The 24635-nt window shown below is 45.2% G+C and overlaps 1 protein-coding gene and 1 non-coding gene across 2 annotated transcripts; one reads left to right on the forward strand and one right to left on the reverse strand.

The window, feature by feature from the left end:
* The first annotated feature begins 171 nt into the window (after nt 1–171).
* LOC145504120 (small nucleolar RNA SNORD89) lies at nt 172–283 on the forward strand. Its single transcript, XR_014052103.1, has one exon. It is a non-coding gene; the product is annotated as a small nucleolar RNA SNORD89 (small nucleolar RNA).
* A 2579-nt stretch (nt 284–2862) lies between these two features.
* CNOT11 (CCR4-NOT transcription complex subunit 11) lies at nt 2863–15612 on the reverse strand. The gene is made up of 7 exons (XM_081591530.1): nt 15017–15612; nt 11674–11838; nt 11132–11284; nt 7678–7880; nt 6269–6471; nt 3870–3966; nt 2863–3796 (listed from the first exon to the last, which is right to left on the reverse strand). The coding sequence occupies exons 1-7, from the start codon at nt 15531–15533 to the stop codon at nt 3599–3601; spliced, it is 1536 nt and encodes a 511-aa protein (XP_081447656.1). The 5' UTR covers nt 15534–15612; the 3' UTR covers nt 2863–3598.
* Nucleotides 15613–24635: the final 9023 nt, after the last annotated feature.

The raw sequence follows: 24635 nt of genomic DNA on the forward strand, positions 1-24635 counted from the left end.
CATGGATGCCAACGCCCCTGCTGTGCAGCTTCCGGGCTTTCCATCAGAAAGCCACGCCGCCTGGAGGAGGGATGTGCACACAGCACCTGTAGCAGGTAACAGCTCCTCACCTGCTGTCCTGCTGGGAATGTTGGGTACCCAGACTCTTTCCTGGAGGACTGCCCCATAGTTACTGAGGAATGATGACACTAAAAGGCCGAATTGCAGTGTGTCCCTTGGCAGTTGGCTCTCTGGGTGCACGATGACAAAACCTCCTGAAGCGAACCTCTGGTCTGACCTCAGTAATGTCAGGGCAAGGTTTCCAAAATGGGCCTTTCCAGCAAGCTCAGACATTTTTAAAAAGAGATGATCGGTGAACCCTGGGCAACTTTGGGGCTTCAGCATGCAATAAGCCCCTTTCTACATGTTTTATGATATACTTGCTACATCAAAGACCGCTAGAATCATGAAAACAATAATAATAGTAATAGACCACAATGGTAAAGAATTTGCATGCCAATGCAGGAGACACAAGAGGCATAGGTTCGATCCTTGCCTGGTTCAGGAAGATCCCCTGGAGGAAGAAATGGCAACCCACTCCAGTACTCTTGCCTGGAAAATTCCATGGACAGAGGAGCCTGGCGGGCTGCAGTCCATGGGGTCGCAGAGAGTCAGACATGACTGAGCACACAAGCACAAAACATTCAAGACCCAGGTTGTTTTCACTGGGACAAAATACCCAACATAACCAGATGCCCCAGCAAGACGGCTTAGCTTAGCTATAGTCTCTGTTTTTGAGCATATTAAAGTTCGTATCATCAATGAGGGCTGAGGTTAAGTCAGCACATATACATGGCTAACTAGAACCTAAGGTACTTAACATGTTTTAGTCAAAAGCATTTCTCCAGGCTTGGTGTAAACCCTAATTTGCAACTTACAGAGCACAGAACTTTGCCCTGATCCAGAGTTCATCTTATTTTTCTGCACGCTGTGCTTCTGTCATGAGATCACCAATTAGAAAAGCCACTGATGCTTTTCCCAGTTAATTTTCATTTTTGAAGTTTTAAAACACTTAAAAGCATTTCATTTTCAAAAGTACTGGCACATCTGTTACTAGTTACAAAAGTAAAACAATGTCATCATCAGCCATGCAGCTAGAAGTGTGCCCTCATTCTAACAGGAAAGTATAAAATAAGTTGTAAATCAAAAAAAGTATTTGCATTACATTAGTTTAAGATTAGTACCAAAAAAGTCAATCCATTCTTTTTGATGTGTTGGAGGCTTATGTATCAACAAATAAAGAGAAACCTGGGAAGACACTTATACTTTGTTAGGCTGATTATAGTTATTGAATCTCAGGGTTTTGGAAGTCCTTTTCTTAAGGATTTTCCACGTAAGAGTTTGCACAGACTCATGTCCATTGAGTCCACTGAAATTTATGAAAGTTTGTCTATTCTGTAGGAATAAAAGTTGAATGATACCATTTTAAGTTGCATAAGTAAACAATATCGCTAAAGAAAGTTACCTAAAATAGTTATATTTTAGGATCACAAATACTTTTTCCAACATCTTTCTATCCTAAGATGTCATTTTAATAGGTCTTCTTGCTTCTTTTAAACAGGTGATTTGAAGATGTTAAAGCTAGAAATTGGAACTAAAAGGCCAGAGAATTCAAGACGTGGTTTTTAAAAAACATGAACTCATCTAATTAAACTTAAAAAGTTGATGCAGTTATCAAATCCCAGGATTATAGTTCCTTTTATTTCAGGTAAACTTTCTTCTACTTTTAAACATGTTTAAAGAACTTTTTGCTGGTGTTGTAAATGTGTATCTGGGGGTTTTTTTCCCTCCCATAAAATGTTCTCTAAATATAACTACTTTTCTTTGTAAGCTGTTTATTTGAAATACATCTGAAACCCTTTCCTCTGTCAAGTAAACACCAGGACTATAACCTGCAAATGATGAGCAGTGGTCTGTCTTTCAGAGAAGGCAAGGCACCCCACTTTAGTCACCGGCCACGTTTGCAGATCTACCCACAAAAGCCCCTTTGTGGCCCCAAATCAGTGCTTGCGTGGGTGGCGACTTGTGGATGCCCTTGGGGGCAGTGAAGTGCCTAGCTGCCAGCACACACGCTCCCAGGTGAGGCTGGACAGGAGAACATGGTCTTCTAGTGTCAGACTGACAACAGGTGTCCTTTTGTGGTCAGTGTGGTGCCACATTTCTGACATTTTGTGCTGCTTAAGTTGGTGATTCCGTAGCTTGGGACAGTGCTCAGGCATAGGGCTGCCACATGACTGAGGTGCCTCACAGAGAAAACGTGTGTTAGGTGGGCTTCATGTGTGCGTCCAGGCTGCTGGCCAGGAGCTCTTGCTTACCGAGAATCGGCAGGGCCTGAACCCGAGGTTGGGAGGCTTCCAAGCAGTGGTGTGGTCGAAACTTCAGCATCACAGAGAGTACTGGCTCATAAACTTTCTTTGCCCGGTGCTAATGTGCAAAATGGTGATGCCCGCATGTCAGCCCTGGGCAAAGAAAAGTTAGGTGTGGGAAGACGTCCGTTCCTGCCGTCATTTTTGGACTTCTGAAGGCGTGCCTGTTACACCAGCTTGGGTCCTTTTGAAGCAGATGTATTTATCAATCTCTTCCCTTTATGAGAATATCTAAGCTAAAATTTCTCATCATCTAGGCATACTGTTTTGCCAGTATTACAAGGCTGGAATTTATACTAATCTTAAAACCTGCCCTGCTTGGTATATCCTTTAACTTTTGCTAAGAGTTGGACTGGAAGGTGAGTGATTCAGGTCTCTGTAAAGAGTATGCTTTGAAAGTACCTCAGTAGATGGGGAATTTTTCATGATTTCTTCAAGTAAAAACTACATCAGATAATAGAGATCATAGAAAACTTTAATGTAAGGCACTGTTGTCCAGAGTTAAAAGAGGGATAACAGCCCACAGGACCCCACAGGTGGGGTACACACCCCATTCGGTGAGGACAGCTCCCCAGGACCATCCTCCCTCCCAGAGCACCGAACATCAAGAGAAAAAGCCCAGAGAACTACCAGCTATTACAGTCCCCAAAAGTGGTTTCTAAGAATTCCCATCTTGGTAGGCAGCCCAGGAAAGTGTTTACTCTGTTGTCTCTTAGGTCCCTGTGAAAAGAAAGCATGAGGTTGCACGTGTGTCCGTGGCTCACACTGGGCCCAGTGAGAAGTTCAAGGGTCAGACTGCCATCCCGGGATGACTCCAGGCCCCAGGGGCAGGAATTCACGTTCTTAAAGAGGGTCTTCATTTACTCTCCCTAAAGCCTTATCAGAAGCCTATGACTTACATCTTAAGCAAAAACAAGCCTGTTGCCCTTCAGTGCTGATGGCCTCATCTCCTGAGTGCAGTGACTTTGGGGTGACCTTTCCCTGTGGATAGCCCTCAGCAAGACACCTACAGGATGCATTCTTCCAGGTTCTTACCAAAAATTCATCTAAAGGGGAAAGTCACCCAGGGAGGCAAGACTAAGTGGAGAGAGTGATGTTTATGTGCATTGAACCAAGCAATCACTGGGGTCTGGACAGTTTAAAAAGGAAAGCACAGCACAGCTTAACAACGAACGGGAGGTCCCGACGAGGCATCACTTGGACATCTTGGTCTCAGCAGGTGTCTCCCCAGTGTCCAGGGTCTTCAGTAACCGGAAGAGGCCCGCAGCCTCGCGGATCCTGCTGAACTCGATGCAGAAGGCCTGCACTTCTATAAACAAGTCCTGCACATTGATGATCTTGTTACGGATCAAGGACTGGAGAAAGACGCACACGAGACGCACCAGACGATTCTGAAAAAGGAAGCTGTGTTAGCGTCTGTTTTCAGGGCAGGCATTTATGAAGGTTACAAAAATTGTTCCTTACCTGCATATATTTGTCCTTAATTTGTTCACAGGTAGAAATGCAATTGGATATATAAAGGTGAATAAATTCGGGAGGTAGATCAACAGCTGTGGTTAGTCTGTTTCATAAACATAAAGGCAGGCCTGTTAATTTCGGTCATTTAGTGAAAATTCTGATATTAATGGTTTATGCAAGTAAACATTGTAGCCACCCACCCCACTCACCCCCGTTAATAAGTGACACTTCCATTTCTCAGGTCTGCACATCATATGTAATACGTGCTGAGCACCATGTCCCTGGGTGGTCTTGGCCGAATCTTAATTCCTAGTTACCATCGAAGGCTCTGACGATGTGGGCAGTTACTTTGTCTACGTAAGTAATACCAACCTGATTACACATGAGTGCTATGCAAGGAGCACTTGTGAAGGAAGGCATGGTAGGAACTGAACAGCACAGTGCATGACTAAGTACTTACGTGGGAAAAATGTTTGCACAAGGAGCAGTGTAAGTGGCAAGGCTTCACAGGGCATATGATTTACACTGATACCCAAGGAGAGAAGTGTTCCTTCAAATCAGTAAATAATCTGAGTGAAGTGTAGAATCGGGGTTGGCGTGGCGTGTTTCTAAACTTACTTGACTACAGAATTTTTTCCCTCAAGGCTCCAAGGAAATGCAGCCATAGGCTGCTGGTGACGCGTGGGATGGGGTGATGCACAATGAGGAGGGTGGGTGGGGCTCCCACAGCAGGCCCCACCCTTGAAATCATGTCCACACTATGATAAAAGGATGTAGTTATCCTTGGACAAAGTGCCTACTGTCTGGTTTAGACAGTAAGTGAGCACTCAGCATGGTCAGCCTGGAGGTCCCAAACAGAAGAAAGGCTCAAAAGAGAAGGTGACAGAAGTAGCAGGTTAACAGGTCTTGCAAATGACAGAAAATGAAGGTTGAAAACCTCGTGCTTCCTCTCTCTCCCTCCCCAATCTGTGCTATCCTAGGACACACCTGCCCTGGGCTTTCAGTTAGGGTTCTCCCACCAGCTGATTAACTTAAAAGGACTTTTTTTGGGGGCGGGGGGCCTCACCATGCAGTTTTTGGGATCTTAGTCGTGTTCCCCCTCCCCACCCAAGGGAGTGAATGCTGGCCCTCGGCAGTGGTCTGCAGTGGAAGTGCTGAGTCCTCAACACTGGACTGCCAGGGAATTCCCAGCTTAGTACAGCTATAAATAGGTTAAAAAACAATAATCCCCAACTTACAAAGGAGCGCTCCACAAGGGTCGTGCTCTAATTGAAGTGTAGTTGTCTAGCACTCAGAATGGATCTCCCCTTAAGCAGAAAGGCCATACGATTTAGCCCCCAAAACAGGACACCACGTAGAGGGGGGTTGAGGATGAGAAGCCTAAATTGGGACCACACCAGGCAAGCCTGCCTATATAGCTACACTATTTGTCGTTGTTCAGTTGTTAAGTCGTGTTTGACTCTCCTGTGACCCCATTTGCTGTACCCCATCAGACTCCTCTGTCCATGGGATTTCCCAGGCAAGAATACTGGAGTGGGTTGCCATTTCCTCCTCCAGGGGATCTTCCTGACCTACACTACATATAAACAGCTTAATAGTAGGTTCCCAAGCTAACCTCCAAGTCTGTGAAATTTGTGATGTACTTCAAACTTACTTGTAAGCAAAATAACAGAGTGAGAAACCACTTGTTGCTTCCCTGACAGTCGATGACAGCAGAGCAAGGAGACCAAATCAAAGAACGGTTCAGAGAACAGTGCCAGGAATTCTAGGAAGGTATTCTTGGAACTGTCTCAGCTCCTCGGCCCCTACCTTCCCACGATAGAGCTTTAGTCACTAACAGAAATAATGTAACACCTGTAATGTATGTAGAGATAAAGAATATAGAGCTTCCCAGGTGGTACAGTGGTAAAGAATCCACCTGCCAACGCAGAAGATGCAGGAGACTGGGGTTCGATCCCTGAGTCAGGGAGATCCCCAGAATAGGAAATGGCAACCACTCCAGGATCCTTGCCTGGAAAATTCCATGGACAGAGGAGCCCGCTGGGCTACAGTCCACGGGACACACAGAGACGTGACTGAGTGACTGAGCACAGAGCACTAAGAACACATGACCATAAACAGGGAAATAAACGTTAGCAATTAGCTTTCACAGACTGTGACTTCCCAGGTGGTCCAGTGGTTAAGATAGTGTTAAATGCTCAGAATATCCTCTAAGTTCTTCCTTGGGGGTGCGAAATTCAATGCAGTTAACACTAAAGCTCAGATTATTTAATGGCTTTTCTCAGACTAACAATGTCAGGAAAAAAAATTTGTTGTGAGTTTTTTCCCTTCTAATCATTTAATCAGGATCTATACACCTGCCCCACACACCCCCACCCAGCATTTGATCGAGTACAGAAACTTACCGATTTACAACTTCCATCGAATGTAATGACATATCCATATTGACTAGAACTGAAAAATACTCAGTGATCTGGCTTGACTGCATTAACTTCAGCAACATTTCTATAGCGACTAGAGGATTGTTTTCCACTAGGTCAGGAAGTTTGGCTGGAGTGAGGCCAATATGATAAACAAGTTTGGGGTCCTTTTCCAACTCTCCAAGGAGCTAAATAAAATCAAGTTTTTTTAAAGAGAGAAAAAGAAGTTAAGTTAGAAATTCTCTTTCCCGCATATAAAAATACCCAAGTATTTTATTTTTAAAATGTTATAAAATTTACCTGCACTGAACCAACTTCATCAGTATCTTCCCTCAAACCCATGATCATCATGCTTTGGTATTTTGACACATTAGAATTGTCAGGTATTACAACCAGGCACCATCACAAGAGTTGATAAATAACACTGATGCCTCCTGGGCATGAAACCAGAATCAATACTGTCTGGATTTTAACAATAATATCCTTAAGTACCTTGTAGGTAGGTTTTTTCTTTTTTGTTTTTGGTTATAATCAAAAATAATCTTACCAACTAGTACTACTGAAAAGCACAGACCACACAGGTCATCAGGAAACTCAGGAACTGAAGCCCTGCCTAGCACCTGGGGGAGGGGGAGAGTTGGGGGTCAGATTGCGTACACTACAGTGCAAGTCACACGCCCACTGTTATTCAAATATGTGTCCTCAAAAATAATGTTTTTTGCCAAATTTGTACATTCCTTTACATACATTTTCTATGCTATTTCCCCATCTACTTGCATGTACACACATACTCTTTCAGGACTGACTGGTTAGCAAAGTGAACTACAAACAAGGCTTTTACTTGACTCTGAAGATGGTGTTAGGTGGTAAACCGGATTGGAGATGTATCTCCTGACAAGTTCTAACGGGAAAGTGTGCAAACTGGGTAAAATTCACCAACAGGAACTACCCACAGCGTCCTGTCTTTCCTGAAGGAAGTCTCATCGTTGGGCACAGGGACTTTTGAATCCACGACCAACCGTGTGATGGGCGCTGGTTTACCTTCCTGGTGAAACGTGAGTAACTGCAGACTCACCCTCTGGGGTAAGTCCTGTTCAGCTAAGCAACAATGTACTTGAAGCACCCAGCAGCGGAGGCAGAGCAGAGTGCCCTGAAGTGAGCGCCACCTCAGAGCCCTCGCCCAGGTCGAACTGATCCCAGACAGAAGTTGCAGGGTGTTCGGGCACCAGACTCGTTGCCCCACCACAGTGCAGTGAGCAGAGTGGGAGGCCAAACGAAGCTTCAGGGACCAAAACACTTCCTGCTAGTGGATCATGGTGACGACACCGTGTCACTTTATGAGAAACAGACACGCTTGGTGAATTCCATACAGAACGCCGATGGTGAACACATACCTGTGTCTGCTGAGGAGAGGACAGGGGGCTTTTGAAGGCTTTAGCCATTATTCGCTTGATTTCTACGCCGGTGCTGTTCTTCACGCACATTGACTTGTCCCACTGGATCACGTGGTCAGGCTCGGTGGGGTTGAGCCAGGCCAGCTCGTCCTCACACACATGCAGTGGAGGTGGGGGGCGAATGAACTCGGGCCGAAAATGGCCTGCAATCAGAGGAACCTGTGTGACTGCTGCTGTGGGTCGGCTGACACTCAAGCACTTCTGTATAAACCCCATATCTGTGCATGCGGGCGTGCTCAGTCATGTCTGACTCTGTGACCCCATGGACTGTAGCCCTCCGGGCCACTTCTGTCCACGGGATTGCTCAGGCAAGAATACTGGAATGGGCTGCCAAGACCTCAGATGCCACTTAGTGCAGTGCAGTTAACACTCTCTTAATAAGGACAACACGGTCACACTGATTGAAAAATCAGAAGCAGAAATGACATAAAGTCGGTTTTTTCCAGAACACAAACGAAAGAATGAAACGCTAACATAGAATTATTATACCAGAGACCAAACCTACCTTATCTTTGGAGAGCAGAGGAAAGCATTACCACCCCCTGACAAGTCCTGGTTCAATCATGATCAGTAGCAAAAGGACACCACTTACTTCATTGGTAAGTCTTTTGATGGGAAAAATAAAACACTATTTGATCTCAGTCATCCTATTCTCAGCACTCTTATTCAAGAGACCATACAATGTGTACCAGTTTTATTTTTGCATCTTAAAACCTTGCAGTAGCAAATTATGTACAGATAAAATGGGCAGGTAAGAACTATGGTTGACTGGACATTCTCAAACGAATCTGGAGAGTTTCATAAACCCATAAATTCACAAATGCCATATCATTTTCATAAAACAGTAAAAAACAACAACAACAAAAATAAACAGGACAGGGGAGTGACTCGATACCTCAACTGTTTTATAAAGATTGATCCCTAAGATATAAATGCTCTGAAGTAAATGAAAACAAACACTGGCTGGGACTCCCGAGCAAACTTCCCCCCTCACTTTGGTGTTCACACAGGGCCTAAGATGGCTGTCTCCTCCCATGGACCAACCCCCAGTCAAATTTCAGACTCGGATACTCCAGTTCATTGAAAATGTCTGTTTTCTGGCTAAGAATCATCCCTTTATCTTTTTTTTTTTGGGTTGTGCTAGGTCTTTGTTGTTACATGGACTTTTCTCTAGTTGCGGAGAGTGGGGTGTACTCTCCAGCTGCGGTGCATGGGCTTCTCATTTCGGCAGCTTCTCTTATTACAGAGGAACATGGGCTCTAGCCACATGGATTTCAGTAGTTGCAGCTCCTGGGCTCTAGAGCACAGGCTCAATAGTTGTGGTGCACAAGCTCAGGTGCTCCTCAGCATGTAGGATCTTCCTGGACCAGGGATTGAACCCGTGTCTCCTGCACTGGCAGGCAGATTCTTTACCACCAGGCCACAAGGGAAGCCTCATCCCTTTATCTTAAACTATGCCATCTCTTCACATATATTACCAGAACCAGCACTGAATCTCTGCAGACTATTAACAAAGAAAAAGTGTTTTAACATTTTAGGAGATGCAGTACTTATGTGATCAAGCGAAAGTTCCCATGAGGTAAGGATGCTTGGTGTTCAGCTAGACTCGGACCTGATACCTGACCAGTCTACTTCTTACATCCCTTTCCAGTGGCCCATTCCGGTCACAGCTATGCCCAGCAAGCATTAAATAACCACCTCTCTGTGCCTTGGACCTTCCCATACACTGTGACTAGCTGAGACTTGTTTATGCCAAAGATCTACTACAAATGGCATTAAGTGTCACAGTGCAGGTTTCAAACTCAAGGTAACACTAGTCTGGAGAACATAATCTTATCCCTAAGCAGAAAGCACGCTTTCATCATTAAAACCACACAGAAGCCTGTAAAACCAAAAAATACAGTTCCATAAGCTTCAATAGGTGTTTTCTTTGAATTAAAGTAAGAGCCGTAAGATCAGTAAAACTTTGAATGGAGAATGATGAGATTAATAAAGAGGTATAAAACAAAAAAGGTAATAAGATACAAAAATAAGCTCATTTCAGTAAAATCAGGGAATTTATAGCTTTAGGTATGTAATAAAAAAACTTGGTATTTTTATTAAAGAAGAAACTAACTTTTATTGAGCATATCTACTATGTTCTGGACACCATACTAGAAGTTTGTCATTAAATTCATGTTTAACATTCTCTGGCATAAATCCCACCAATATTTTTTTAGATCCTTCTCCTAAGGCAATAGAAATAAAAGCAAAAATAAACAAATGGGACCTAATCAGACTTATAAGCTTTTCTTCAGCAAGGAAAACCATAAACAAAACTAAGAGACAACCTACAGACTGGGAAAAAATACTTGCAAATGATGCGACCAACAAGGACTTAACTTCCAAAATACACATACAGCTCACCCATCTCAAGAGCAAAAAAATCAACCCAATCAAAAAATGAACAGAAGATCTAAAGAAACATTTCTTCAAAGAAGGCATACAGATGGCCAATAGGCACATGAAAAGATGCTCAACGTAGCTAATTATTAGAGAAATGCAAATCTAAACTACAATGAGGTACCACCTCACACCAGTCAAAATGGCCATCATTAAAATCTACAAATAACATGCTGGAGAGGGTGCGAAGAAAAGGGAACTCTCCTTCATTACTGATGGGAATGTAAATGGCTGCAGCCACTATGGAAAACATCAAGGAGGCTCTCAGTAAACTAAAAACAAGTTGCCATATGATCTAGCAATCCCACTTCTGGGCCTGTTATCGACAAAGGTGCAATTCAAGAAGACAACATGCGCCCCTAGGTTCAGAGCAGCACTATTCACAGTAGCTGAGACATGGAAACAACTTGTCCGTTGAGAGGTGAACGGATAAAGAAAAAGAATGAAATAATGTCATCTGCAGCAACATGGACCTAGAGATTATCATAATAGTGAAGTAAACCAGACAAAGACAAATATATCACTGATATGTGGGATCTAAAATGTGACACAAATGAACTTATCTATGAAATTGAAACAGACTCACAGACAGAACAGACTTGTGGTTGCCACGGGGGCGGGATGGATTGGGATTTGGGGATTAGCAGATGCAAACTATTACATGGAGACTGGATAAAGAATAAGGTCCTACCATATAGCACAGGAAACAAAATTCAATATCCTGTGAGAAACCATAATGGAAAAGAATATGAAAAAGAACATATAACTGAATCACTCTGCTGTACAGCAGAAATTAACACTGTAAATCAACTATTTCAATAAAATAAAAGTTTTAAAAGATTCATGTTTCAGCATAAATGAAAACAACATGTTTCAGAACACCAGAGTCTCAGGGGGACACTGGTAAAATAAAACCAAGAATATAAAAGAATATAAAATCAGATTTACTCACTTTCAATAGGTGGCTTTGGTCCACTGACTAAAGCTTCCGTGATCTGAGAGGCAACGGAGCTGTCGAATCCAGAGTTAGACGAATCTGGGTCCGGGTCACTGAGAATGCTAGGGAAGCTGGCCTTACTTTGAGTTGGCAATTCAGACTGGCGTTCTAAAAAAGATTAAAACAGAAAACACTTTAAAATGTGGTACAAGGAGAGTGAAAAGACAAGCTAGTAACTGGAGAAACTTGTCTACAACACACAAGCAAAGGGCCAGATTCAAGTTTTTTTTGTTTTTTCTCCCAAACTCCTGCAAGTCAGTCTTTAAAAATAGGGGGGGAAATGGGCTAATGGCTTCAATGAGTATTTACTGCATACACACTGTAGTTGTAACTGTCCCTTGTCGTCATTGATGCTTATTTCCTAGTTTTCTTAAAGTTAGGAAAACACAATTGCATCATCCATAAATATATCTGTGGTCCCTGGATCTCACTGCAAAGACATCTGAATTGCAGACCAGCCTCTGCACAAGAGTAACTGAACTGTGGCTCCGCCTTACCAGCCAGGGCGAGTTGAAGCCCGCTAATGTCCACAGACTGGCCCATGTTCCCGACGTCCATGAGGGCGATCTGCCGAGGTGTCTTTTTGAAGAGTTCCCGTGGAGGTGCCAGCATCAGCTGGGAAAGAAAAAACTTCTCTGGTGGAGTTATAGGAGGTAAAAACCCTGTAAACACACAAGCAAAAAATGTATGACGATTTCTCTAATGGTTATTTTTATAAATTATCTTGAGCCTGATAAAGTTAGCATCTCACGTATCTTTAAAGACAATTATAATTGAAGATTCATTTAACCAAATACATACATTTATGAAAATGTAATTAAGGAGTCATCTCAAGGACTGGTTCCAGGACCACCTGCAAATACTAAAATCCAGGGATGCCTGGGTTCTATACATAAAAAGCTGTAGTATTTGAATGTAACCTACACACATCCTCCTTATACTTTAATCTCCAAATTACTTACAATACCTAAGACAGTGTAAATGCTATGTAAATACAATGTAAATGCTAGGTAAGTACAATGTAAATGATATGTAAATAGCCGCCAGAATTCAAGTTTTGCTTTTGGGAACTTACTGGAACTGCCCCCCTCCCCACCCCAAGGGGCTGGTTGAATTCTTAGATGCAGAACCCAAAGATGTACAGGGCCGACTGTATGTCAACTGATTCACTATGATCTGTGGCGATGTCAATGAAACTTAAGGTTTCTGGAGCTATTAAGAACTTTGTTTTCTAACATGCTTCAGTTCCTACAAAGATAAGCTTAGGTATACAGACCAAAACAAATCAAAAACTATAGTGCTTAGAAATGCTTTTCTTCTCTGCTGCGACCAGCAACTGTGTAAAAGGTAAAGAGACAAGGAAGCAACCACTAGCTCTGCACTATTATAAGACCTTCCTCATCTGGTCCTGACGCAGTCTCCTCATTCCATTTCCCCCTCCAGCGCTTGTGTTCTACATTCTGGTTGCACAAAACCTCTCAGCTTCTGATTCCTGATTTCAAAACATAAAATACACGCAGCTCTTTAGAATACCTGAGAGGGCCGCATCCTTCTCTTCCCACCACCGCCAATCAACATCCAGCAAAACCATCACTCCCTCTCGTGGTCCCTCCAGCTCCACGAGTGTAGTTCCCCATTCCACGAGGCACTGTGTATGTGCCACATAGCACAGCCCTGGATGTCGGGTCACAATCACGTTTGTGTTTCCTCAGCCAGACTGAAGTTTCGTGAATGTGAAGCCTTCCTACTCACATACAAATACATTTTCAACCTTGGCTCTGCAGCAGAGTCACCTGAAAAGCTCAAAAAACATACACCCACTAGATGGAAAGCTGCTGTATATACAGCACTGGGAGCTCAGCTCCGTGCTCTGTGATGACCTAAAGGGGTGGGATGGGGGAGAAGGAGGGAGGTTCACGAGGGAGAGGATGTTTGTATACATACAGCTGATTCACACTGTTGCACAGCAGAAACTAATAACACTGTAATTACACTAACTGTATATATACCCATTATATACTCCCCTTGATGTACAATGTAATAAGCCTTGGCATCGACAGTCCCTCTCTTGTCAATTTAAGCACCATCCCTACCAACGGTAATTGTGGATAACACTTACTTCTATTCTTCACAACTCTGTGTTTGTTAGTCCCTAAGTCATGTGCAACTCTTTGCCACATCATGGACTAGCCCACCAGGCTCCTCTGTCCATAGGATTCTCCAGGCAAGAATACTGGATAGGTTGCCATTCCGTTCTCCAGGGGAACTTCCTGACCCAGGGATCAAACTCTGGTCTCCTGCTTTGCAGGTAGATAATAACTCTGCCAGCTCGGAATTATTATCTGCAGCTTACAGACAAGTACACTGAGGCAGAGACAGGCAAAATAACCAATCTATGGATTTCTTTCCTGGGAAATCTGTACAATACAGTTAACAGCCTAGATCTAGTTTCAGACTCACTGCATTTGAGAATAACATTACATAAATCACAGTTCCTTTACCTAACCCATCCTACAGAATTCAGAAGGCTCTCACACCCAAATCCCACACTGTCTCTGTCCATCTTGGGTGGTGGGTTTGACCAGACCACACACAAACACACAACACACCTTGCATTTTTCTGGGCATTCTCAAACTTCCTGAAAGTCAGGCTCAGAACCTGCACCCTACTGACATCTCATGGAATACAAAAGTTGCCCCTTTTAGGTAAGAGCCGTGCAGGAAACCAATCAGAAGATGCTTTAGATCCAGAAGAATTGCCAGCAGCAACAATGACTAGCTTAACTGCAGAAGCCCTCTCCTGCAAGAAAAAATTCTCTAGTATTACATTAACCCTCTGCCTTCACCTTCTGGCTCCCAGAATAGTAGTCCCTTCCTAAGAAGTAAGTGACTTACCTGTTTCCGCACTGCCTAAGGACTGAGATCAAGCTGCTTCCCACCTCTGACCACCTGTTCTGCCCACTACACTGGGCCCCGTCTAAATCTCCCAGACACTCATCACCATCTATCTCCTCTGTGCCTTTCTCTTCTCCTGGCTTCAGGTCTTCTCCTAAAATCAAGTCTCGTAAACCACCTCTTGAGTTACCACAAAAAAAAAAAAAAAGCAGCCTGGCATCAAATCCACCGGTCTCACCCAAGTTGCAGAAAACACACCTTTTACATAATGTCCAGTAGTAGTTTTCTAATCTAGGCGGTGAATTCGAGGCTGCTTTCTATCCTGTGACCCCCATCGCGTTAACCAAGGACACCTAACAACAAGAAGGTGGCTAGTATAGTCCTTTGTTGTTTAGCTGGTAAGTCGTGTCCCACTCTTTGCGACCCCATGAGCTGTAGCCTGCCAGGCTCTTCTGTCCATGGGATTCTCCAAGCAAGAATACTGGAGTGGGTTGCCATTTCCTTCTCCAGGAGTTCTTCGTGACCCAGGGGTCCAACCCGTGTCTCCTGCATTAGCAGGCGGGTTCTTTACCACTGAGCCACCGGGGAAGCCCTGCGTACTGTGTATCTCCGCTCAACCACGTCTTCCGGTTCTGAATGACTTCTCATTGACTCCCCTGAGACTTAAAGCCGGGGGCAGATAAAGTGTGTCGTTACTTACAACTTCACACACCTCTGACGGGCTAGACGAGAACGAACGGCACGTGAGGCAGAAAAGCGTCAAGCCCCACACTAAGCTGCACGGTTTGACGGCTCCTACTGTTGCGAGGGGGAGCGGTTAATTTTCGGTGCCAGGAAGCTGCCACTCGTCCGTGGAGGGGGTGGGGAGGGAATTTCACAAGGAGACGATGGATTTCCCGGGCCGGTGAAGGCCCAGCAGCTCCAGGCGGGCGGTCCCGGCCGTACCTGAGAGGGGCGGCCGGTCGGGTTCCTGGCCGCCGCGGGCGGGCGGCGCAGGGTTGAGCAGGTGCGCGAAGCTGGCGGCGAAGGGGTTGGCTGCGAGCGGCTCGGTGCGGTACATCTCCCAGAGCAGGTAGAGCGCCGTGAGGCGCTGCGCCGCGCTGGGCAGCAGGTCCGGCTGCTGCAGCAGCATCACGAGCACCGAGCCCAGGCGGAAGTGGTCGGCTTTGCTGAAGTAGTGGTGGAAGGCGGTGGACAGGCCCTCGAAGGTGCTGCCGCCGCCCGCCTCCTCCGAGATGATGTTCAGCAGGCTCGAGAGCTCCTTCGGGGTCAGGCTCATCCTGCCCGCGGGGCCCCCCGGGCCTCCGCTCCCCGGCCCGGGGACGCCCGCTCCGCCTCTGCCGCCGGAGCCCGAGACTCCCGGGCCGCTCCTGGACCCCGACCCCGCCGCTTCCCGGGCTCCCCTTTGCTCCGCGGCGGTGAGAAGCCGGCCAGATGCCGCGCTTGCTCCGCCACCGGGCATCAACCTCTTCCGCCCGTCCTGCTTCCCGGCCGGAGAGGCCCTGGCGCCGGCTCGCTCCGTCCCTGCGGCCGTAAAGCGCGCTGTGGCACGACAGCGTCGCAAACAAAACAAGCCTGGAACCCAGCCGCAGTAGAAGAGGGCAGCGCGGAGCCAGAGCGAGGCTGCTGGAGCCAGGCCAGGGAGAAGATCCTGAGACGCCGAGGGGGCGGGGCAAAGAGCCGGAAACTGAGGCGGGGCTTGCAGGAGGTGCCGAGCCGCCGGCGGGGCCCGGATCTCGCCCTGCGGAAGTCTCGCGGAGCCACAGCGCGGCATTGCGATGTCATCTGCGCGTGCGCGAGCGAGAGGCGCGCCCCCGGGCGCTGTGCCCGGGAGCTACCGTCGTCCAGATAAACGTGTGGAGAAGTGCATATTCGAAACTGAAAAGTTCTCTTAATTAACACACATGACTATTCATGGTAGACAACTTTTAAGTGCAAATAACTATAGACCACGTGTTTCTCATAACCAAAATTAATTTTCAGTCCTACACTATTTGAAGAAATGGAGTCACATGAGCTATTGTACGCAGTTGTTACAACAAAATTTCCGGAAAATATTTTCAGAAGGCAGAGACGCCTGCCCAGGTGACTAGGGCTCTCTCCAGGCTGGGAACCACCGAGTGGTGTGACCAGACTTGCTTGGTTCCTCCCTTAGACCTGCAAAACCCTGCAGGGATTCCTGCCAGGGAATTTGGGAATCCCAAGTTTGGGAAATCCTGTGTGAGCTAACTAATGCTGGCAACTGGAGAATTCTCTAGTTCAGTGCCTCCTTAGTTCTAAAGTAAAATTGAAAGAAGAGATATTGTTTGGTCATAGAGGATGCATATTCTGAAGACTTCTTGAATTGACTAGTAGAGGGGCATCCCTGGTGGTCCAGTGGCTAAAACTCTGTTCTCCCCCTACAAGGGGCCTGGGTTGGATCCCAGGTCAGGGAGCTAAGATCATGCATGATGCAATGAAGAGCAAAGATTCCATGTGCTACAACAAAGGCCTGGCACAGCTAAATAAATTTTTTTTTTAAGTTTAAAAAATTGTTAGATATCCCTCTAGAAAGGTCCTGCCAATTAAGAGCAGCAGACGTAACTTGCTAACTTAGGGAACTGATTTAAATTATCTTGAAAGTATTCTTATTTACTTCAGTAAATCAACTTTATTGTGTTTGGGAGGTCTGTTTGTTACTGGGGTTTGGTCCTTTAATTTTTGTACTGCAGATTGTTTTAAAAAATATTTATTCATTTAAGCTGTGCTAGGTCTGGCCAGTTGTGGCATGCTGGATCTTTAGTAGTGGCATGTGAGATCTAGTTCCCTGACCGGGGATCATACCCAAGTCACTTGCATTGGGAGCACAGAGTCTTAGCCACTGCACCACCAGGCGAGTCCAGATTTACTGTTTTGTTTTGTTTTTAAGTTGTTTCAAAATATTTGAACATTATGTGCCCCCCAAGCACCAATAAACTAAATATTTTTTTTTTTCTGTAGGAGCACTTTCAAAATTAGGTTGATGTTACAAAGAAACACAGAGGCCCCAGATGGAGTCACTTCTCCTAGGTCACACCACTAACCTAACTAAAACTTCATCCTCCCCCAGAAAGTGTGAATGTTAGTCACTCAGCTGTAGCCGACTCTTTGCGACCTCATGGACTGCAGCCAACCAGGCTCTTCCGTCCATGGAATTCTCCAGGCAAGAATACTGGAGTGGGTTGCCATTCCCTCCTCCAGGGGATCTTCCTGATCCATGGATTGAACCCCAGTCTCCTGCCGTATAGAAGGCAGATTCTTTACCATCTGAGCCACCAGCGAAGCCAAAATGTAGGCTTAACCAGGAATTTTCTAGTTGGCATCAATGAGGTAATTGGTCATGTGGACCCTCTCCATCCCCCAAAGGGAGATGAGGTAGCCTGCCACAAAGACCCCTTCCGTTCCCCATAAGCAAGTTGTGTGCTGTGCTCAAGTCGCTTCAGTTATGTCCGACTGTTTTACCTGCCAGGCTCCTCTATCCATGGAATTCTCCAGGCAAGAATATGGGAGTGGGTTGCCATGCCCTCCTCCAGGGGATTTTCCTGACCCAGGGAGTGAATCTGTGTCACCTTCGTTGCAGGCTGGTTCTTTACCCACTGAACCACCTAAGGAGCCCCATAAGCAAGTTACCTATGCCTGAAATAACATTTTTTTGCTGATGACTTCCTTATCTTGCCTTTGAAAACCTTTCCCTTCCTAAAAAAGCCATTGGGAGCTCCTCTCTACTTCCTGGATGGGATGCTGCCTGACTTGTGAATGGTTCAGTAAAACCAGTTAGATCTTTAAAATGTACCCGGTTGTATTTTTGTTATTTAACAGCAGTATCCAGGGTTTCCTTCATGTTCCCTGAAAACAACTCTCAGGTCCTGGAAACAAATAACCACAAACATAAATCTGTCCTCTCATAGTTCTGGAAGCTAAAGGTCCAAAATGGGGGTGTGAGCAGAGCCAGACTCTACACCCCTGAAGGCTGTAGGGAAGAATACTTCCTTGTCTCCTCCTGGCTTCCAGTGATGTCCAGTGGTGTCTGACATCCCTTCTCTTATGCTTCTGCCATTCCCATCTCTGCCTCTTCGGTCAGGTGGCCTTCTTTTTTTATATTAATGTTCACTGGAGTATAGTTGCTTTACAATGTTGCATTACTTTCTACTGAACAGCAAAGTGAATCAGTATACATATATATACATGTATATATATATATACATATATATGTATATGTATATATGTATACATATACATGTATATATATGTATACATGTATACATATATATACATGTATATGTATGTATATCTTCTCTTTTTTGGATTCCCTTCCCATTCATTTTTTTAAACTCAGTTTTATTGAGATGTATTGATATATAACATTGTATAAGTTTCAGGTGTATAGCATATAATGTTTTGATATATGGTGCTGGAGAATATGCTTGAGAGTCCCTTGGACAGCAAGGAGATCAAGCCAGGCAATCCTAAAGGAAATAAACCCTGAATATTCCTTGGAAAGACTGATGCCGAAGCTGAAGCTCCAATACTTTGGCCACCTGATGCGAAATGCCGACTCATTGGAAAAGACCCTGATGCTGGGGAAGATTGAAGGCAAAAGGAGAAGAGAGTGACAGAGGATGAGATGGTTGGACAACATCACTGACTCAATGGACATGAGTTCGAGCAAACTCCAGGAGATAGTGAAGGACAGGGAAGCCTGGCATGCTGTAGTCCACGGGGTAGCAAAGAGTCGGACATGAACTAGCAACTGAACGACAACAAACAACATACATTACAAAACGATTAGCACAATGAGTTCAGTTAACATCGTTCACCTCACACACATAATTCTTCCTTGTGATGAAAACTTTTTAAGATCTACTCTCTTAGCAGCTTTCAAATACACAGTAAAGTATTGTAACCTGTAGTTACCAGGCTGTATATTAAACCCCTAGAACTTATTTCTCTTGTGTAACTGCAAGTCTGTGCATTTTGGCCACCTTCACGTAAATCCTCCTCTTGTATAGACCTCTCCTTCTTAGCAGCTTTGCCTGCTGTTTCGTTTTGCTTTGCACCTCACACTGCTCCTGCATGTTCAGGGCACCACAGCACGCTGTGTAGAATTCTCTGAGCTATACAGTAGGTGCTCATTCATTGTCTATTTTATGCCGAGTATCAACATGTGGCCTTCTTTCCTGTGTATCTGTGCTTCACGTGGCTTTCTTATGGGGACACCAGTCATTGAGTTTAGGGCCCACCCTAATCTCATATGACCTCATCTTGACTAATTACACCTGCAAAGACCCCATTTCCAAATAAGGGAACATCCTGAGGTTCTGGGTGGACGTGAGTTTTGAGGAGACAAGACTCATTCTCCACTCAGTAGAGACCCAAAGTTCTCCTGGGCACATGTCTTGGTGGTTCTCCTTCACACTCACCTCATCTCTGCCCTTAGACTCTCCCCTAGCATTTATACAGTTAACAAACACTGCGGTTTATTTTTATATTTACTTATGTGTTTTGCGGCACATGGGATCTTTGGTTGAGCCATGCAAACTCTTAGTTGTAGCATGAGAGGTCTTAAGTTCCGAGACCAGGGATAAAAACCTGGACCCCTTGCATTGGGAGTTTGAAGTCTTAGCCACTGGACCACCAGAGAATTCCCCAACAAACAGTGTTTTGAGCACCTACTATGTGCCAGCCAGTGCTGGAGGCAGTGAGCAGAGATGATAAAGCCCTGCCTCAGAGGAGGTGGTCAGCCTCTTGTTCAGCCTTACAGTAACTCTCAGCACAGCCTGGAACCCACAGGAGACCCACCTCATCCTAATCATTGACTTGACCAAATAATCGAAACGTCCCGCTGAAACTTTTAAATTCTTTCTGCAGTGGATCACGTTTCCCTTTCTCTTTAGACTGAAGTATATACAGGATTTCACCTTGCTGTCATTATAACTGGTGTGTTCTCAGACAGTAACCTCCAGGGCCAGTGACACACAGAGAACTTGTTGCCCTGCACAGAGGGTCCTCAGTTGCTGGACCTTTCAACTCTTGTGCCTTTTGCAGTTTTTCTATTTTTCTGCCCTGTCGGGTTGTAGTTACTCTCGCATGAGAGTTAACCTTCCAGCTGCAGTTCACACAAAAGTGTTGTAGTGAGAGGGCATATGGTTGCTGGAAACTTGACTTTTTAAAATTTTTATTCATCAGTTTGGCTGCGCCCGGTTTTAGCCGCGACACGAGGGATCTTCCTCTTCATTGCGGCATGCGGGCTCTTTAGTTGCAGCATGAAGGATGTAGTGCCCTGACCCGGGATTGAACCCGGGCCCCCTGCGTTGGGAGCCCACACTGGAGCACGAGGGAATACCCTATAAAACATTTTTGAAAAGACCACATTTTGGAGATTAAAAATAGATTAATGGTTTCCAGAGACTGGGGGGGGCGGTGGCAGAGAGGTAGGTCTGCCTCTGAAAGGGTAACATGGGGAGCTCTGTGGTGATAGGAGAGTTCTGTACCTTAGTTGTGATGTTGGCTACACAGATGTGTACGTGTGATAAAATTGCATAGAACTGAACATGTATATTGTAACATTGCTTGTTTCCCAATCTCAATTGTGTACTAGAGTTACGCAAAGTTCTACCATATTGAGGGAAATTGGGTGAAGAGTAAGTAGCACTCTCCCTACATGTTTTTGCAATTTCCGGTGAATCTGCAGTTATTTCTTCTGTTTTGGAAAAAACCTGCTTAAAAAAAAAAAAACTCTTTATTGAATTTGTTACAGTATTGCTTCTCTTTTATATTTTGATTTTTTTGGCTGCAAGGCATATGGGATCTTAGCATCCCAACCAGAGATCGAACCCTTACTCCCTGCACTGGAAGGCTAAGTCTTAACTACTGGACCACCAAGGAAGTCCCTGCAGTTATTTTAAAATAAAAAGTGTTTTTTTTTAATATAGCAACATTCCTATGGCATAATGCTAAATGCAGAAAGCAAAATAAATGTGTTTCTCTGTGTGTGTGTGTACATGCATGTATGCTTTAAACTGCAAACAGTGATTGTCCTTAAATATTTACCTTTTTATTGAAGTATAGTTTACAGCGTTGTGTTAGTTTCAACTGTGCAGTAAAATGATTGTTATATATTCTTTTTCAGATTCTTTTCCATTATAAATTATAAGATATTGAATATATTTGGCTTCCCTGGTGGCTCTGTGATAAAGAATCTGCCTGAAATGCAGGAGACGTGGGTTCAACCCCTGGGGAAGATCCCCTGGAGAAGGAAATGGTAACCCGCTCCAGTATTCTTGCCTGGAGAATCCCATGGACAGAGGAGCCTGGTGGCTCTTTGTGCTATACAGTAGGTCCTTGTTATTTATCTATTGTATACATAGGGGTCTATATGTTAATCACAAACTACTAATTTATCCCTCCCCTTCCCTCCCCTTTTCCCTTTGATAACTATAAGTTTCTCTCTTATTTCTGTGAACCTACTTCTATCTTGGAAATAAGTTTATTTATATTGTTTTTATTAGATGCCAGAAATAAGTGATATCATAGTTGTCTTTGACTTACTTCACTTAATATAATAATCTCTAGGTCCTTTGTTTCTTTTTACATTGATGTGACTTCTGAATAAAATGTATTACTTTTAGGATGGAAAAGAATTGTACTGAAACACAGGAAACATCCACTGTGGGTGTATGATTGGGATCTGTTCCCATTTACTCAGACGTCTGCCCATGAGACCTTTCTGAAGTCTCCTCCGCTCCCCAGCTGAAAGGAACGGTAGGTGTTTCCTCTTTGTCTGTCGCCTGCTCCTTCTTGGGGTGCCAGCAGCGTCCATCCATGTTCCACGTGGATCGCTGTGAAACTGAAGGCAAAGCAGTGCGAGTGTCCCTGTGGTGCCATCAAAGAGAGCTTACAGTTGGTTTATTTCTTATCCCTCCTGAGTGGCTCTTCCAGAAAAACCAGGAAAGGCAAAAAAGAGGAAGGAAGCTTCAGTGAAAACCTCTGATTTTCTGCCCATCAGATGAATGGTCACCTCCTGTGAGTGTGCTAGCATCATAAAGCTCTTTCCATCTCTGACTCTCCCCAAAGCCCTTCTATATGCTGCGCACAGTCACCAGTCATTTGGGGTATCTTGTCAATTCAGGGCTTTCAAACAACTTGACCAACTCAGCTGAAATAGGTGTAAGCCAGGGAGGTTGGCAGCGCTACAGAAGCAGGCTCACCTGGTCTGCCCATGCGTGCCTGCTAAGTCGCTTCAGTCGTGTCCAGCTCTTTGCAACGCTATGGACTGTAACCCGCCAGGCTCTTCTGTCCATGGGATTCTCCAGGCAAGAATACTGGAGTAGGTTGCCATTTCCTCCTCCTGGGGATCTTCCCGACCCAGGGATCGAACCTGCGTCTCTTCTGTCTTCGGCATTGGCATGTGGGTTCTTTACCACTAGCTCCACCAGGGCGCCGCTCAGTAAACCCCTCCCGAGCACAATTTGTGAGCCCCGAGAATGAGCTGGAGTGGTGGGGGGACAACGTGGAGGAGACCTAGTCCCTGCTCTTGAGGAGCCTTCAGGCTGGATGAGGAGGAGCTTAGCATCCCCTGCTTTGTAACATTGGCCTCGGGTGGGCTCTCTGGGCCTCAGGTTCCTCTTCTGGGAAACAGGGGCTTCCCTGGTGGCTCAGACAGTAAAGAATCCATCTGCAATGTGGGAGACCTGGGTTCGATCCCTATGTCGGGAAGATCCACTGGAGGAGGGCGTGGCAACCACTCCAGTATTCTTGCCTGGAGAATCCCCATGGACAGAGGAGCCTGGCGGGCTACAGTCCATGAGAGTCGGACACAACTGAGTGACAAAGCACAGCACAGCACAGCTGGGCAACAGAAGATCCACAGCAAGTGAGCCATTGTTTGGGCTCCCCTTGCCTCAGATACCTATCTTGAGAAAGAGAAGAAAGAGTTGTGTGGGGTTTTTTTTTAAGTTAATCTTTTTTGGATTGTGGATTTTTAAGCATAAAACTATCTTTACTGGGACTTCTGGTTAAGAAGTGGTCCAGTGGTTAAGAGTCTGTGCTTCCATTGCAGGGGACGTGGGTTTGATCCCTGGTCTGGGAACTAAGATTCCATGTGCCATGGAGTGTGGCAAAAACAAACAATCCCCTCCCCCCAAAATTAGATTTTACTGCACACCTCATTCAATAAAACTTTTATTTCAGCCTTTAGATAATTTCAAGACATCTGACATGAAATTAACTTTAAGCATTTCTAAATCTTTCTGATGAAAAAGACCAAACCTGTGAACATAGAGGGGCTTCCCCGGTGGCTCAGTGGTGAAGAATCTGCCTGCAATGCAGGAGCTGTAGGAGATGCAGGTTCAATCCCTGGGTCAGGAAGATCCCCTTGAGGGGGCATGGCAACACACTGCAGTGTTCTTGCCTGGAGAATCCCATGGACAGAGGAACGTGGCGGGCTACAGTCCATAGGGTCACAAGAAGTCAGACACCACTGAAGTGACTTAGCATGCATACAGGCCTTTCTCCTCTCAAAAGAGTATAAGTTCCATAAGACCAGAAATCTTTTTTTTAATGTTTTGATTTGTACTTCTTTCTCTCTCTATTTTTGTTTCACTGGGTCTTCGTTGCAGCAAGCGGGGGCTACTTACTCTTCATTTTGGTGAGCAGGTTTCTCATTGCAGTGGCTTCTCTTGCTGCAGAGCACAGGCTCTGGGCACACAGTCTCCAGTATTTCGACACACAGGCTCAGTAGTTGTGGTGCAGGGGCTTAGTTGCTCCACGGCGTGTGGGATCTTCCCAGAACAGGGATTGAACCTGTGTCCCTTGCTTCGGCAGGCGGATTCTTATCCACTGCACCTCCAGGGAAGTCCAAGACCAGAGATCGTAGCTGTCTTAATTGCTTTACTTTCCTAGGACCTAGAAGAGTGCCTGGCACATAATATGTACTCAATAAATATTTGCTGAAGGAGGGAAGCGCTGGCGTTAAATGTTTCTCTTTTTCATTTTAGGATGGTGGTTCTCAATCTTGGTTTTGCACTGTTATCACCTGAGGAGCTTTTAAAAAGTCCTGCTGCCCATGCCACACCCAAGACCAGCCAAGGCAGAATCTCTGGGGCTGGTGCTCAGGTATCAGTAATTTTTTTTTAAGTTCCTGGGGTGTTTTGAAGTCTGAGTCCCTTGCTCGCAAAGCAGTCCTTTTTGAAGCAGTACCTGTCATTTCCACTAGATGGCTTCAGAAACCGTCCGGATGTTACCAGCCGAGCCCTGAAACCCATGCCCTTTGTGTGTGTGTCCTCTGTCGCTAAGTCGTGTCCCACTCTTTGCTACCCCATGGATTGTAGCCCACCAGGCTCCTCTGTCTGTGGGATTTCCCAGGCAAGAATTCTGGGAATGTGTTGTCATTTCCTTCTCCAGGGGATCTTTCCGACCCAGGGATGGAACCCACATCTCCTGCACTGGCAAGCAGGTTCTTTACCACTGAACCACCTGGGAAGCCCAAGAGCTAAAATTCACTCAGAAAAAAATAATGCCACATACTGTAAATGTATATTTGTTTCAT

The sequence above is a fragment of the Giraffa tippelskirchi genome, chromosome 4 (genome assembly GCF_054371585.1).
Source record: "Giraffa tippelskirchi isolate mGirTip1 chromosome 4, T2T-mGirTip1v1.2.pri, whole genome shotgun sequence".
Lineage (NCBI taxonomy): Eukaryota > Metazoa > Chordata > Mammalia > Artiodactyla > Giraffidae > Giraffa > Giraffa tippelskirchi.